Source organism: Cervus elaphus, chromosome 3 (genome assembly GCF_910594005.1).
Source record: "Cervus elaphus chromosome 3, mCerEla1.1, whole genome shotgun sequence".
Taxonomy (NCBI): Eukaryota; Metazoa; Chordata; class Mammalia; order Artiodactyla; family Cervidae; genus Cervus; species Cervus elaphus.
Window position 1 is genome coordinate 55136049 of NC_057817.1, and position 15140 is coordinate 55151188.

Here is a 15140-nt window from a genome sequence, read left to right on the forward strand (position 1 = left end):
TTTTTCTCAATTGAGAATCTTTTCCTTCCTAAGTGTTAGAGTGAAGGGCATCTCCTGCTGGACCAAGGGAGGGGGATAAAAAAAAAATACCTTAAAGAAACTTTGTAGTTCTGTAAGTCAGTCATTGTTGCATCTTTCTTCTCTAGCTTTATGAAGACATCTCCCTACCCTCCCTGCTGACCAAACTGTAGCCATATATGAAAAAAATTACCTTTATTATAAGGAAAACACAGTAAAACAGAGCTGGAAGGTGGTGGGAGTGGATGATGGGGAAAACCTTAATCAACCTAAAAGCTGCCCAAGCATGGCTTCCTGCTGCAGAGGAGCGCTCTGCCCCGCACCCCACCTGTCTTTCCTGATTCAAAGAAACCTGCTCCAGCAGGGCGGGGCCCCGGGGACCCCCTTTTCCAATGAAAATCTGGAGAATGTTTGCATTTCCAGTCGGGGAGTTTGGGAAAGGTTGCATAGTTCTCAGGCTGTACAGAGAAAGGAGGGATGTTACAGCCCTTTGTTCCAACATCCCCAGCCCCATCTCTCAGTATTTGTTGATGCCAAACAGACGAACCCCATGAAACTGGGGCAACTTGGGCAGCAGTACGCTAAGCAGTGAGGCTGTGTTGATGAGGAAGTGAGCAGCATCATATTTGGTGTAGAAGCTGGCCAGGAGGTATCTGGGGAGAGAAGAAATAGGTTGAATGAACTTGGCATTCCCTATCCATATTCAGGCCTTTCCAGCGACTTTCTTTTCTATTTTAAATAAGTTTTACTGCATGCAGTCCTAGGATATTTAAAAATATTTCAACTATATTAACAATATTTACTTTGGGGTTGGGGAGATAATCAGATAGCACCTCTAACTGGAGATTTATAAATTAGTTTGTGCTTTTTTTTAAAAAAAAAATTGTTAACAACAGGTGGCAAATGACAGTGGAAGCAGTTTCAGCCTGTGTGACTGTTAGAATCCTTTTTGCTACCACTTCTCATAGATTTACATCAGTTCTGCCTTTATTCACTTCTTTGGAAGTGTAAAATAACTTGTTTTATCTTTTCTTAGTCCCTTCTCCATTCTCCTACCATCAAGGAGGCAGCAAGTAGTGCTTGCTTACTGTCTTCTACTTTTTACTGTTCTCACTAGATTGAGAGCTAATGTATCTTCGCAGGGTCTAGGTGAGTAGAAGTCCACTGTTTTCAAAGGTTCCCTGTGGACCTCTGTACCCGGCCCTTGAAGCATCCCCCCCTCTCCCCCTGGACTCACAGCACAATGGGGGAGATGCTGAGGAACTTTCGGGAAGACGTAAACTGGAGCCCGTAGTCCATCTGTTCCCAGTGTGTCAGCAGCCGAGCCTTTCCTTGGTCAGGGGTCTCAAAGGGTGTCCCTTTCACCGTATGTAGGAAGACATACATAACCTGGGAGGAGGGAAGGGGACAGTGTGAGGCACCAAGGCATAAAGTAGTCCCTCAGCTGAGATCCCAAAAGGAAGACAGAAATCCCAAGCAATTGTTTTTGGTTGGGAAAAGCCTGGGGTGGGTAAAGGGGCATGGTTTAGTGCTCACCAAGTTATGGATGACGTTGGTCAGTGTCCAGACAACAGGAATGCTGAAGAAGGGGATGCTGAGTAGAACCACATGCAGCAGTCCTACCAGGATGACGTAGGCCAGCCAGATGCCCCGGCTGTTCATCACTCGAGTGTTGGGGTTTACTTCGCTGTGTGCCACCCCCACATTCATCCTACCACAGTGGGGGATCAGGCAGGAGTCCAGCTTAATTTCCTCTCCACCCTTCTTGGAGTCTGTTTCTCCAAGTTGTCTCCTGAGTAGCCCAAATCCCCCGGACTCTATTGGGAATGAAAGAACTTACCCATTATGCACAAAGGAAAAACTGAAGACTTGGGGGAAAAATTTAGAAGGCAAGACGAGCGCACTCTACATGTTAGAGACATGATAATCTTTCTTCTGATCCTTACACTTCAACTGTAACTTGAAGGAGTAAGCATAGGCTTGGTACACCTCAAGGAGCAAGGGTAACAGAAGTATCTCACTATCCTCAAGAAGTTAATAAGGAACCATGAAGACATTAGGTGCACCCAAAATTACAGAAGAGGGTCATGGGGAAACAAAGAACCACTAAGGAGGGATGAGGGGGTAAAGCTACCTTTTCTAAGCTATCCTCAGTCAATTCAGTCACTCAGTTGTGTCCGACTTTGAGACCCCATGAACTGAAAGATGCCAGGCTTCCCTGGTGATGGACAGGGAAGCCTGGCATCCTGCACAAACTCATGTCCATCGAGTCGGCGATGCCATCCAGCCATCTCATCCTCTATCGTCCCCTTCTCCTGCCTTTAATCTATCCTAGTCCCCACCTTTTCCTCTGGGGCTCCCCCGTCCTCTCATCTCCGTGGCATGTAAGCAGGCAGCTGCAAGAATGTGCCCAGGGCTTTTACACTGAGCTAGGAGGGGATGTGAGCGTCTCGAGAGGTGGAGCTCTAGTCCCGACTTCAGGGCGGCTGTAATCGTGTGAACTTGGCCCTTTTAAGATCATGCTGGCCCCGAAGTTGATGACGCCGGGTTAGGACGCAGATCTGGCCTGCTCTCTACATAAAATTCCCTAAACCCCAGTACTGATTTGAACTCGCCCCCTTGCTCCTCCCAAGCCCCCTCTCCTTCATCGTCTTCCCTTAGGGTTGTCTTCAGCGCTCCTCTTTCGGTCTGTTGCTCGCCGCCGCTTCACCCACCCATCTCGTTCGCCTCCCACCATTTTCCCTTAGCACCCTTTCCCAGGCTCTCGGTAAACCTACCTGCCAGCTTCGGAAGCCCGTCCGGGTCGGGGCGCGGCGCTTGCTTCTACACCTGCGGTCTCCAGGAAGCAGCCTCCCCGCCCATCTGCGCTCTCCCTATTGGTGGGGCAAGGTCAGCGCCGCCACCACTCATTGGCTGGAGATCCGCCGCGGGGACGCACAATTGGTCACCATTTCCGTCGTTCGGAAGGTGCCGAACCCGCCCTTCTCCAGGTCCCACCTTTTGAGAGAGGTGGGGAAAGCCGCTTGGCGGAGTGAGGGCGGCGCCAGCTATAGACTAATGGAGAGAGCTGATAGTAAGAGGCGGAAGTAAGAGCTCCAACGATTGGCCGGCCGTGGCTGTAGGCGCCGAGGCGGGAGCTCCTGGAGGTGGAGGCAGCGGGTGGGGGCCTGGCGGAGTGGAGGGGTAACAAGATGGCGACTGAGACGGTGGAGCTTCATAAGCTGAAGGTACCGTGAGGCGGGGAAGGGCCGGGTCGGACTTTTCCGGAGACTAAACTTTCCTGGCGGGTTGGCGCCTTTTCCTTGAAGGTTCTTCTACTCCCTTTTCTGGCTCCCGCCATAGTTCTGTTCTTTTGTGCCTCCCTTCTTCCCCCACTACGCCTTTCCTCATTTCCTGTTTCTCCTCACGGTTTTACTGTATCCTTACTTGTTATTCGGCGCCTTCCTCCACTGCGATGTCGTCCGTCACCTCTCTACCTGGGTGTGGAAGTGCCTTCAACCTGTTCTACTCTCTTCTTGTTTCTCGTCAGGCTGCATTACGTCAGTGGTCCCCTCCTCTTGGCCCCGTGCGGAGCCCGGGACCCCCTTTTCTCCCCTGGGTTTGTGCTTTCCTGTCTGTTGTCCAAAGTGGAGATTCCCGGTAGCAAAGGATGGCAGCTTCGTTTATTTCTGTCTATCTAGGTCTCAGCCTTCATCGAGAAAATGCTTCCGTTCCCCTTTTTTAGATGGAGTGACGCCCCTGGGGCAAATTTGGAAACCTGAGGAGAGGCCTCCGAAGATAGGCCTCCCCTTAGAGGCCAGGGCTTTAGGAGACTTTAAGAGGTAGTGAAGGCACAGATACCCCAGATTAAAAAGTTTTCGAGTTCTTTCAACGCCGTTCTCCGCCTACCAGCCTTACCCCCACCCTGCGCCCCACCACCCCAGAGACAAGTCATTCAGAACTGTAATATTTTGGGAAAACGTTTCCAAGATTAGGGTTACCTCTGTCCCATTTCATTTCGCGGGTAGACCCTGCATCTCTTGGTCTCACCACTGGGTGACACTCAATCACAGAAGACGTTTTAAGTTCTGTCTTGGGAATCTTGAGAGCCTTTTTGTATTTAGATTTTTTTCTTGGAAGAAAAGAATGGGTTTTTTTTGGGGGGGGGGCGTTAAATTAAGAGGGTATCTCAAGTTGTCCATTTGTGATTTCACAAGTAGTTTTCCCATCACTTTTCAGTCATGTTTTGTTCAGGTCCTGGAAACCTTTGACAAACCAGGTTGAATTGGCCCACGCTGAAAACTGGTTCTTTAAAGTTTGATGAGCTTTTAAAACAAAGTGTAAAGAGAGAGAGGTCCTCTTAATCACATTAGTTGACACCAGTTAGACTTTCATTGAAAGTTGATAGTTTTCTTACTCTTGGAATCTAAGCTGTACTAGGGGGATTTTGTGTTAACCTGGAGTTACTGTTAACTTAGTGGTACCGAAATGAGTGATTGTGTCAGTCGTCTGCTAAGAGAATAACAAGTAAAAAATTGAGCAGCTACATGAGTATTCTATGTATACTAACTTGTAAATTAGTACTACTATATGTTATGTACTACTGTTTGTATGTTATGAAAGAAACACAGAAAAGGAATTTTTTAATGGAATAAAAAGGAAATATGAATATAAGAGCTAATGTTTTCTTCCTTGAAACCCCTTGAGTAAGTCACTAGCCTTGTGACTTGCCTTTTTATAGATTTTGTTTTGCTTTATGGAATTCCACCTTCCATAAAAATCTGTATGTCGGTTCCAGATTAAATCTGGTTTTGATTGGATAATGTCCTCTGATCTGATTTCAGGTTATTATAGTCTTAGAGAGCATGAGGCAGTCCTAATAGCCTAAAAAGGATTCACTCTTTTAATCATATTTGCTTGTCTTTGCTTTTTCTCTAGAGCACTTCTTAACCTTTTGGAGGTCACAGATATCTTTGAAACTCTGATGAAAGGTATGGACCTCTCCCCAGAAAAAGGCATGTACACATAACTTTGCATGCGATTTGAGGGGCTTCATAAAATTATCTTGGAGCCCTGAAGAGTCCATGGACCTCTGGTTAAGAACTCATGCCTTTAATTCTGACTTCCATGACAGTTAATGTTTGGTTCCACTGTTGATCATGGAGTGATCCTTTTGGGTTGACCTAGGGTTTATTTATCTCTCTTTTTTTGTTTTTTTTTGTTTTTGTTTTTTTAAAAAGGCTTTCCATTTTTATAAAAGGAATTTGGGGCTGTAGTGTGGGGTCTCAGAGGGAAAGAGCAAGCTTTGAAGTAAGAATGAAAAATATCTATCTGAATTGATTATGTAAAGCCACATCAACTGCAAATTTGTGAAGATTTTGTAGAAATGGAGTCATTACAACACAGTTGGAAAGAGACTGAATTGTGGGTGAAAAATGCCTTGAATTGTTATAGTACCAGATTTCCAGTCAGTTGTGAGAAGAGGGACTACAGAGGAGAGAACTAGAAGGGTGAATAAAGAAACAGTGAGACATTTGTAATAGTGAAGCATAAAGTACATCTGTGTTGGTGGTTGAAGATAGTTTGGAAAAGGAAAGTAGGTGAACTGTGTGACTGGAGATGTATTGGAGTGATACTGAAAAGGACTTCTAAGTTGTGTAAGGTGTTTGGTTTTTGTCATACAGGCAGAAAGTGGGGAACCTTTGAAAATTTGAAAGGAGGAGCTGATGTGATCAGGTTTTTTTTTTTTCTTTGCCATGTGGCTTGTGGGATCCTAGTTCCCAGGCCTGGGATGGAACCCCAGGCAGTCTGCAATGATAGCACAGAGTCCTACACTGGACTGCTAGGAATTTCCCAGTTTGTGTTCTTTTGGCAGTAAGAAGGATGGGGTCTGGAGAGGAAGAAATTTCACCAGTTAGATTTTTATTATAGTAGTCACTCCCCTGCTTAAACCCTTTTAATTAAATCCCTGCCAGTATCTAGTTTAGTTTCTCAAATTCTAGCTAGTGACTTTATTTCACTTATCAGAATGGCTCTTCATTAATTGCTAACATTTACTATGTGGCAGACACTGGTCAGATCAGTTTGTACACATCAGTTGATTTCTCACAATAATCCTAAGGCAATCCTGTGTTGTCCCCATTGAAAACGAGAAAAAATGGAGACTTCCCTGGTGGACCAGTGGTTAAGATTCCATGCTTACGTTTCTGGGAGCTGAGGTTCGATATCTGGTTGGGGAACTAAGATCCCACATGCTTTGTGACTTAGCCTGAAGGAAACAAAAAATGAGAAAAAATGGAAGCTCAAAGAGATTGGGTAACTTGCCCTAGGTCATGTACCTAGTAAGTGGTGGCTCAAATACAGGCAGTCTGTCTCCAGAAGTCCTGTTCTGAATTGATGTGCATGACTGCGTCTCCATACCTTAGTACTCAGAACCTTTATACATGCTTTTGGCTGCATTGCTCTTACCACCCCCATACCTTTGTTTAATTAACTGTTAGTTTCCCTTCAGATATCAGTCAAACATCATTTATCCAATGAACCCTTAGGTAGGATGCGTTCCATCCATCTACACACACAGTCAGACCACTTCTTAAATGCTTTTATAGGACCCTGTACTTTTTTTAGAATCAGTTAAATATTACGTATGTGATCATTGCTTGCCTTGTTTCCCTACTAGATTGTAAGCTCCATGTGGGCAAGAACTCTTTGTTTTGCTTATGATTATTTTCCTGTATCTACGATAATGCTTGACACACAGTGGGTACTTATAACTATTTGTCAAGTGAATAAACTTACTAAGACTTGAAATAAGGTAGTGGCTTCAAAAGTAGGAATGAATTTGAAAGAAATTTTGGATATAGAATTTTAAGTATTTTTAGATCAGTTAAATGTGAGAGGAATGAAAGGTGACTCCAAGTAGTGATACCTTTAGTCTAAGCTGGGAGGAGGAGAAGAAGCCAGTTTTGTGCAGGAGAGAAGATGAAGTTCAGTTTGGGGCATAAATGATCAATGTCTTTGAGATATTCATCTGGAGATATCTCATAATCATTTGGAGATGGGGGTCTTTGCTCAGGAGCTAAGAGCTGAAAATAAAGGTGTGGGGCTTATTAAAATATATATATATAAATTTTTGGAGCTTATATTTTACTATGGGGAGGCGCAGTAAATAAGTGAAATTTATAGTATGTCAAATAGTGATAAGATTTGTAGAGAAAAATAGAAATAGGAGGAACTGTGAAAAGAGAAGGGTATTATAATTTTAAATAGGGTGACTAAGGGGAAGGCCTCCCTGAGAAGGTGATGTTTAAGCAAAGTCTTGAAGTAAATGAAAGCGTGAACCTTGTGTAGAGTATTACAGGTGGTCATTAGGACTCTGGCCTTTACCCTTACTGAGATAGGTAACCAGTGGAGGATTTTTGAATAGAGGAGTGACATGTTCTTGACATGAATTGTCAAAAAGATCCCTCTGACTACCTTGTCGGGAATAAACTATAATGAGGTTCAAGGGCTGAAGAGTTTACAATAGTTTGTATGAAAGAAAGACAAGGGATTAGATTCTGTGTCTGTTTTGAAGGAGTTGCTGACAGGATTTGCCAATAATTGGTTTCTGGGAAGTGACAAAGCCTTTGATACAGGTGGAAGGATAAGGAGGCCAAAGTCATCTTAGTGAATATCTGTATTTACAGGATTGGGTGGAAGAAGAGCTAGCAAAGAGTGAAGAGGAAAGGTAAAAGGAAAATAGTAAGAGAGAGAGAGTGTGTCCATGAAAGCAGTCCTCCATCCACACTGATGCTTAAAATTGGGCTTAAGTCAGAGAGATCTGAGCTGGCTATTGCATCACTGTTTTCTAGCTGGGTGACTTTTTTTTTTTTTTTAGCAAATTATTGAGTTTCTTTAAGCTTTGTTTTGTTAGTTTATGAAAGATAATAAAAAAATCAACCACATAGATGTTGTGAGGATTAAATGAGGAAATGATGTTCAAAAGCCTTAGCCTTTTGTTTGGCATGTATTAATACTTGAAATTTAATTCCTATCATATGAAATGTTATAAATTATATAAAATGTTTCTGTCCTTGAAGGTTTATAAACCAGGTTGAGAGATAAGAGGTGAAAAATATTTGAATCAAAATTCAAGATTAGTAAATTAGTAGAAATCACAGGGCAATGAATGGGGATTAATGTTAAATGTATTGTGTAGTCAGTTGATCAGTCCTTTCTCTGCTGGTTGGATAGGTAGCATGAAAAATGCCTTATTAATACTGAAAAATAAGATTTTAGGATTGAGACTGAAAATTTAGTTTTTGAATAGGTAATTCATACTCAACTTCACAATTTTAAAGATGTAAAAAGGGTATATGATAAAAGGTTTTCCTCCTGCACCTGTCTTCAGGTTTCTTCTGAGATTCAGCTGGTGTTAACGTATCTGTTTCTTGCCCAGGCATCTTGTGTATAAACATTATATGACTGTTACGTGTGTGCATGTTATTTTTTACATTAATGTTAGTATCTTACATACAGTATTCTATAACTTGTTTTTTTTTAATAGTCTTATTGAGGCACAATTCACATACTGTACAATTGACTCAATATATCTTGCTTTTTAAATACATTCTTTTAAAATGTTTTAAAGTCAGATGCATATAAAAATGGATAAGATTTGACATTATAGGTCCATATTTGAGGTTTTAAAAGGGTTTTGTTCTACTACTAATGTAATTGTGCCAAAGTGAAGTATGTGAAATGACTTTATTTTCAGCTATTCTGTTTTCACTCATCAATTTCCCTTTTGGAGGGGAACCCACAATCTAATAATTAATAAAATAATAAAGTGATACAACAGTGTGTAAAAATGTGTGTAACATTCTCATTTGACTAGAGAAGGGGACATGGAGGTGCTGAGAAGACTGCTGAGTGAGCCAGAGACCTGAGGTTAGGGAATGAGAGCCAGTGGGGGGCTGAGATTTCAACAGCAATAGCAAAGTCAGTGGTTGGCAGTGGTGGATGCTGTCCATACTAAACAACCAGTTGTACCAGTCTGTCAGCTTCAGGTCTACTAGATCAGCATCCTATGCAGAATCTATCACTGACTATCTTTCTCTGTTACCTGAAAGATTTTGTAAACTTCTGTCTCTATCTACACACAGTTTGGGGAAGGAAGGAGAAGGGAGGAACAGCTCTGTTAGAAAGTTGAATTTTGAATTGCCTGAGTATTTACATTTCCTTTTCCCTAGATGGTTTTAATGTTACTTAAAGAAGAAGAAAAAAGGAAGATTAGGCATTACAGAAAGTAAAGAAATTGTATTGTGTTATAAACAATCAATACCCTCTAAATATACAGACAGTAACTGAAAAAAAATAAAGTACCACCATGGGAAAGATCTAGATTCTTAAGAAATGGCCCTTAGAGATCACTTAGAGTCTAGATTCTAGATTAATCCTATTCACTGAATTATTTGTAGGTCAGTGCTCTCATCCATGAACTGTTACTGGTTAATGATGGGATAAGTTTTTTAAAAAGTAAGCTTTTAGAAACTTTTATAGCAGTTTGACATCACCGCTAAATCCAGGTGTATGATTGATTTTCTCGTAATTGATTTGTTTGTTTACAGAAGAATTGGTCCACAACCTGGAATGCTATAAAAAGTTGGCAGCCCTATCTCTACCTATTTTTTTTTCTTTTTTTTATTTCTCTACCTACTTAAAAATATATTGATCTGTGAACTTCAGAAATCAGAGAAACAGTGATTCTGTCTAATCTTCTCTAACTCTTCACCCAGTTTCTAACACTTACTAGCTGCTAAGCACTGCTGTGAATGCTTCACAAATATTTACTGGTTTAATCTCCGTAACAAGCCTGTGCTGCAGGCGCCGTCACCTTATCCCCGCTTCATGGGAAGCTGAGGCAGAGAGTTACTCACCTAGGCCACACAGATGTAGGTGGTGAAGCTGGAACCTGAACCCAGTGTAGTCTTGACTTCAGACGCCTTGTGATGCTTTGTTACGCTCCATGCCTTTAATGGGTGATTGCCTACCATGTTGCTCAGTAGAGGGGGCTGTTGTCTTGTAGAACAGTTTTCCATGTTGTATCCCTCCCTGCCTACCTGTCCTACTCACTGAATACCCAATCAGAAAAAAAGCTCCCCTCTCCATTTCCAAATGCTTCCTTGGTTGAAAGCCTTTTAGAGATGACCAGCATGTTCCCTTAGTTATAACATTCTTTCTTCTATAGGAATCTGCTTTCTAACTTCTACTGGTTGGTGTTAGATCTGTACTTCAAAACTAGTAAAGTCTTTTTCCAGGACAAATATCTCTTTGTGCATTGATCTGCATGTAAGATTTTTAAAACCTTCCTTTTTCTTAGTTGTTCTCCTTGGATCAGCGTGTCATTATGTGCCTTAAAGTGAGAATAAAGAGCCCAGTAAGGCTATTACATTATTTAATATAGATTATATTTTTTAAGTTACCTTTAACCTAGAATTACTTTGGTAGCAAACTATACCGTTAACCCTTTTTGCACTTGTAATCTTTCTAAAACCCTGACTGAGGTCTTAGCCTTTGAGTTACTGTTGGGCCAGATCTTGTTCATCTGTGGTTTTTTTTTTTTTAATGATGTTTTGAATATAATAAATTTAATAAAGTTTTGAATATAAGTGTAGTACTTTATAGGTATACCTTATTCTAAATTGAGTCTTCATTTTGGATCATTATTTTCCCTGAAGAGCCAGCAACACCCCCTGCCACCCCCCCACCTTTAGTTCTGTCAGTAATTTACCAATTCTTCCTCCTCCTGGTGTCTGCAAAGTTGTAAGCATGCCTGTTAGATCTTTAGTCAAATTACTTATTTAAAAATCTTCAGCAGAACTTTGTGGCATGCCATTACATATTTTATTCCATTTTGGCAAAGGTCCTTTAAGTGATTGATTGTTGACATTAAGCTAGCTAACATATCTACCTAATCCTGTGGTGATCAGACTTGTATGCATGTATATGGTAGATTGCAGTAAAGGATCTGGGATAATAGTAAGGAGAATCTGCTTTTAGATAATTATATATTCTACTTAAAGATTCATTCTTTCCTTGTATGAACTGGTATAGTAATTGGGAAAAAAAGACACCCTCTGCTCAGAAACAGCTAAAGATTTATATAATAAATAGATGTATGAATAGATAAGAATTTTATTAAAGCAGGGTTATTCTTCACCGTCTGTTAGAAAAGTCCTTTTGCATATTGAGTATTGTTGAGGGAAAGTGAATCATCTTGTGGACCTAAAAGCTTGGTGGGATCAAGAGCAGTAGTTATGGGGTGAACTTTCTTTTCTTTTTCTTTCTTGTAAGAGCTACTTTTTTTTTTCCCCCACCAGGTTCATTCTGTAAATTAAGGAAAAGCTTTATTCTTTTTTCTCAGCTTGCTGAACTAAAGCAGGAGTGTCTCGCTCGTGGTTTGGAGACCAAGGGAATAAAACAAGATCTCATCAACAGGCTCCAGGCATATCTTGAAGAGCATGGTGAGTTCTCTGTGGAGCCAAAGAGTGATGTGAATGAGGGGATTAATTTTTAGGCTCTGCCATACAGAAGATTTCTCTTCTTCCTTTAGGTTGTTGATGATGTAAGATTTTAATTAACTCTATCAAGAAAACTCTTATTATCTAAAACAGTTGAAAACTGTATTTATAATGAAATACCCCTTTCCCCCTTAAAAAACATTGTAATTTTGTGTCAGCTAATTATTTTAAAGGAAGTATGGTAAAGCAAGTATCATTAGACTGAGAATTGGATGATTCAAAGTCGAATTGCTCCTGTGCCAGAAATTTACTAGGTAACTTTGGACAGCCACTGTTTTCATGGCTGAGTGTTTGTTCTGGTTTGTGAAGTGAGACCAGTGTCTCTGCCCTTGAAATCCATAAACTTAGGTAATCTCTGGTCCCGTCTAGCTCTGACATTCTGTAATTTCACTTTAAAACAAATAAAAATACTTCATTTAAGTATACTATCATCCTTCTCTAATTTTAATTTTTTTATTCCCTTTTCTTTAATCCAAGTTCGCTTAGTCAACAGTTCTAATGTGTTTGATACATATTTTTTGTCTTTACGGTTGTAAACCATGTAGTGTTGTTTGATCTATAGTAATTTTATGTAGTTGGCAATGAGGCCATAACTTTTATTGCACACTTTTTTCTCTTAAGTACTCACACTTTTTTTTAAAGATGTATTTGTGTGAACTGTGACTGTGTAGTCATCTAGTCTGTTGATTCTAATTCCTGCATTGTATTCTATAATTTATAGAATTCACCACATTTTCTTTAGTTCATTCGGTGACTGACTCCTGTATTTATTGCCTCCTTAACTACTACTTTCATATTTCCTTATATCCTTGTGTGAGAGCCTTTTGGGGGTATATACTCAGGGATGGGGTTGCTAATAAGTAGCTATTCATAAATGTTTACTTAATATGACTAAATACTACCAAACTGTTTCTCTGAGTTGCTGTATAAACCTCATCATCAGCACATGAGGGTTCACTTTGGCCTCATTTTTCCTAATCTGTTGGTGGTTTCAATTTGCATTCTTCCAATTATTAAAAAGTTTAAACATTTCTTTTGCTTACAGTTCTTTGGGTTTCTCCTTTGCCCATTTTTCTGTTGGGATTCTCATTGGTTGCTTGTTAGTTTGCAGGCATTTTCTTCTGTATTCTAGTGACTATTCCCATGTTGGTTTTATACACAAATATCTTCATAATTTTTTTTTCTGTGGTGTCTTTTCCTAGTTTTGAAAAGTCAGTTTTTTGCATAGTGCTTTTGCTTCTGGGTGTTTTTTTTTTTTTTTAAGAAATTCTTCACTAAATTCTTCCACATTGCTTTTTGTTAATGTTGTAGTTTGACCTCATCTTGTTTAGTTCTTCAGTCCAACTGGAGTTCAACCTCATATTGATGTTAGGTAGAGTATATAGTTTTATCTTCTCCATGTGGAGCAAATTTTATAAGCATATTGAATTTTGTTTTGGAAAAGCAAAAAGCTTATAATTTTAGCCTAAGTACAGTGATCAAGATGGTTTTGTAGCAGGGCTTGACCTGAATATTTTAATATTCTTTAGCTGAAGAGGAGGCAAATGAAGAAGATGTACTGGGAGATGAAACAGAGGTGAGTGGAGAGTGAGGTCAGTCCCTGGCCTGGCAGTGTGCCCGTGCCTCGGTCACACTGCTGAGCACTCCTCATCGGAGGGCTCAAATGCTGGCTCGTCAGGGGCGATAAAGGGGGAATGAAGGTTCTAAGAGCCTGGTTCACTGTGGAGTTCTCATGTTTTTCTCTTGACAGGTGTTTACTCTTGATTTATTTTAACCATCTTGTTTCATTTGTTTTTAGGAAGAAGAACCAAAGCCCTTAGAACTGCCTGTCAAAGAGGAAGAACCTCCTGAAAAAACTGTGGATGTGTAACTATCCCTTTTTTATTTATTTATATTAATTGAATTACTCTATCTGTGACTGTGCAGACCTTCCTAGTTGTGGCGAGGGGACACTGCTCTCGCAGTGCTGGGTCCCCTGTTGCAGTGGCTTGTCTCGCTGTGGAGTGCCGGCTCTGGGGGCGGGGCTTCAGCAGCCGCAGCGCGAGGGCTCCGAGCTGCGCTCTGCAGCCCCAGGGTGTCTGGCCTTCTGTGGCTGTGGCACAGGGCTCAGTCCCTTGGCTGCGTGTGACCTCTTCCCAGACCAGGGATCGAACCCTTGTCTCCTGCATTGGCAGGCAGATTCTTAGCCACTGTGTCACCAGGGATGTCCCAACTATCCCTTTTTAATAATGAATACAGTGCAGATGGTTCTGGATTTTGTAGTGTTTCACTCTGTTTACATCTTAAAACATTCCTGTTGGCTTTTCTTATTAGATTGTACATTTTTAGAAAAGTCTAGTTCATTTCAACTACATTGTCCCACTGATGGAAAGTAAGTTGTCTTTGGGTTATGTAATAGATAATTAGGACCAGGAGACTTCAGTTCGTAAAAAATTTATATCTCTTAGCCTTGTTGTATCACCATGATAGATGATTCTCTTTCTGTGTAGAGAATCATGCGGATTTTCTGCATATGCGGACTTTTGTAAGGGAGAAGTGTGCGGGGCAGAGGTTATGTCTCAAGTAGCACTGTTCTCTCTTCTCTGCTTCACAGTGGAAGAAGGGAGGACACAGCATCAATGAAAAGTAGATCTTGGTTTATTTAAATTATTGCACAAGATTGTTCATAACATCTTTTACTTGGGATCCCCACAAGTGCCTGGCCCTCTTACGCACCAGTGCATTAAGAGCAGCTGAGTCCTTTCTAACATTTTTGCTCCTCATAGCTGTATTAATCTGTTCAATTATAAAAGGCAATATGTGTACTTGTAAAAAGTCATAAACAGTACCTAGAAGTGTATATAAATTGAAAATAAAGGAGACTTCCCTGGTGGTCCAGTGGTTAAGACTCTGAGCTTTCAGTGTAGGGGCAAAGGGTCAGTCCCTGGTTGGGGAACTAAGATTCCACATGTCATGTGGTGCAGCCCCCCTGTTCCCCCAAAAAAGAGAAAAGAAAGAAAATTAAATACCTTTGTCTGTACCTCCACCTGACTTCCCAGAGGTTTTCAGTATATTCTTTTGGAATATTTTATATGGTGTGTGTATATGTATATGTACGTGCACAATGCATATTGTTGGTTTCCTGATATTTTTCCCACGTATGGAGATCTTTCTATATCATCATATGTCCTTATTTAAATATTAGATGTAAAGACTTCTGTGGCATTCCAGTGGTTAAGACTCCATGCTTCCACTGCAGGGGGCATGGGTTTGGTCTCTGGTTGGGGAGCTTAAGTTCTTGCATGCTGTCTGGCAAGGCCAAAAAAAAAAATTAGTTATATAGTAGGCAAGGTTCTAAGTGTTTTACATATATTCTCATCTAATCCTTATATCAGCTGTATGAAATGAGGATAATTATCCTAGTAAATGGTAGGTATTTCTTTTTTTAGTTTGTTGTTATACAATATTACAAGCTTATAAAAAAGTTAAGAGAATACTATATAGACCCCTGTGAATCCGTCATGTAGATTTAGTTGTTAACAACTTAGAATTTTATTCTTTCTGGCAGCTAATAGCACTCCATTCTAAAAGTAAATAGCA

General features: G+C 40.7%; 2 protein-coding genes across 6 annotated transcripts in view; one reads left to right on the forward strand and one right to left on the reverse strand.

The window, feature by feature from the left end:
* Positions 1-198: 198 nt before the first annotated feature.
* Positions 199-2950, reverse strand: ORMDL2 (ORMDL sphingolipid biosynthesis regulator 2). 3 transcript variants are annotated; one of them, XM_043890700.1, is made up of 4 exons: positions 2796-2950; positions 1555-1729; positions 1256-1407; positions 199-671 (listed from the first exon to the last, which is right to left on the reverse strand). In XM_043890700.1, the coding sequence occupies exons 2-4, from the start codon at positions 1726-1728 to the stop codon at positions 536-538; spliced, it is 462 nt and encodes a 153-aa protein (XP_043746635.1). In that variant the 5' UTR covers position 1729; positions 2796-2950; the 3' UTR covers positions 199-535. The 3 variants fall into 3 exon arrangements, with proteins under 3 accessions (XP_043746635.1, XP_043746643.1, XP_043746651.1); XM_043890708.1 differs by having other exon boundaries at positions 1555-1835; positions 2796-2884; XM_043890716.1 differs by lacking the exon at positions 2796-2950 and adding an exon at positions 1859-1998.
* Positions 2951-3090: 140 nt separating this feature from the next.
* LOC122685762 (SAP domain containing ribonucleoprotein) overlaps positions 3091-15140 on the forward strand; it is a 47746-nt gene continuing 35696 nt past the window's right edge. The window contains exons 1-5 of one of the 3 annotated variants that reach the window (XM_043890687.1): positions 3138-3245; positions 4936-4988; positions 11361-11504; positions 13091-13137; positions 13360-13427. In XM_043890687.1, coding sequence (XP_043746622.1) covers positions 4982-4988; positions 11361-11504; positions 13091-13137; positions 13360-13427 — 266 coding nt within the window. In that variant the 5' untranslated portion in view covers positions 3138-3245; positions 4936-4981. Of the gene's footprint in view, positions 3246-4935; positions 4989-11360; positions 11505-13090; positions 13138-13359; positions 13428-15140 lie in introns of all 3 variants that reach the window. The other 2 variants (XM_043890678.1, XM_043890685.1) reach the window with 2 other exon arrangements.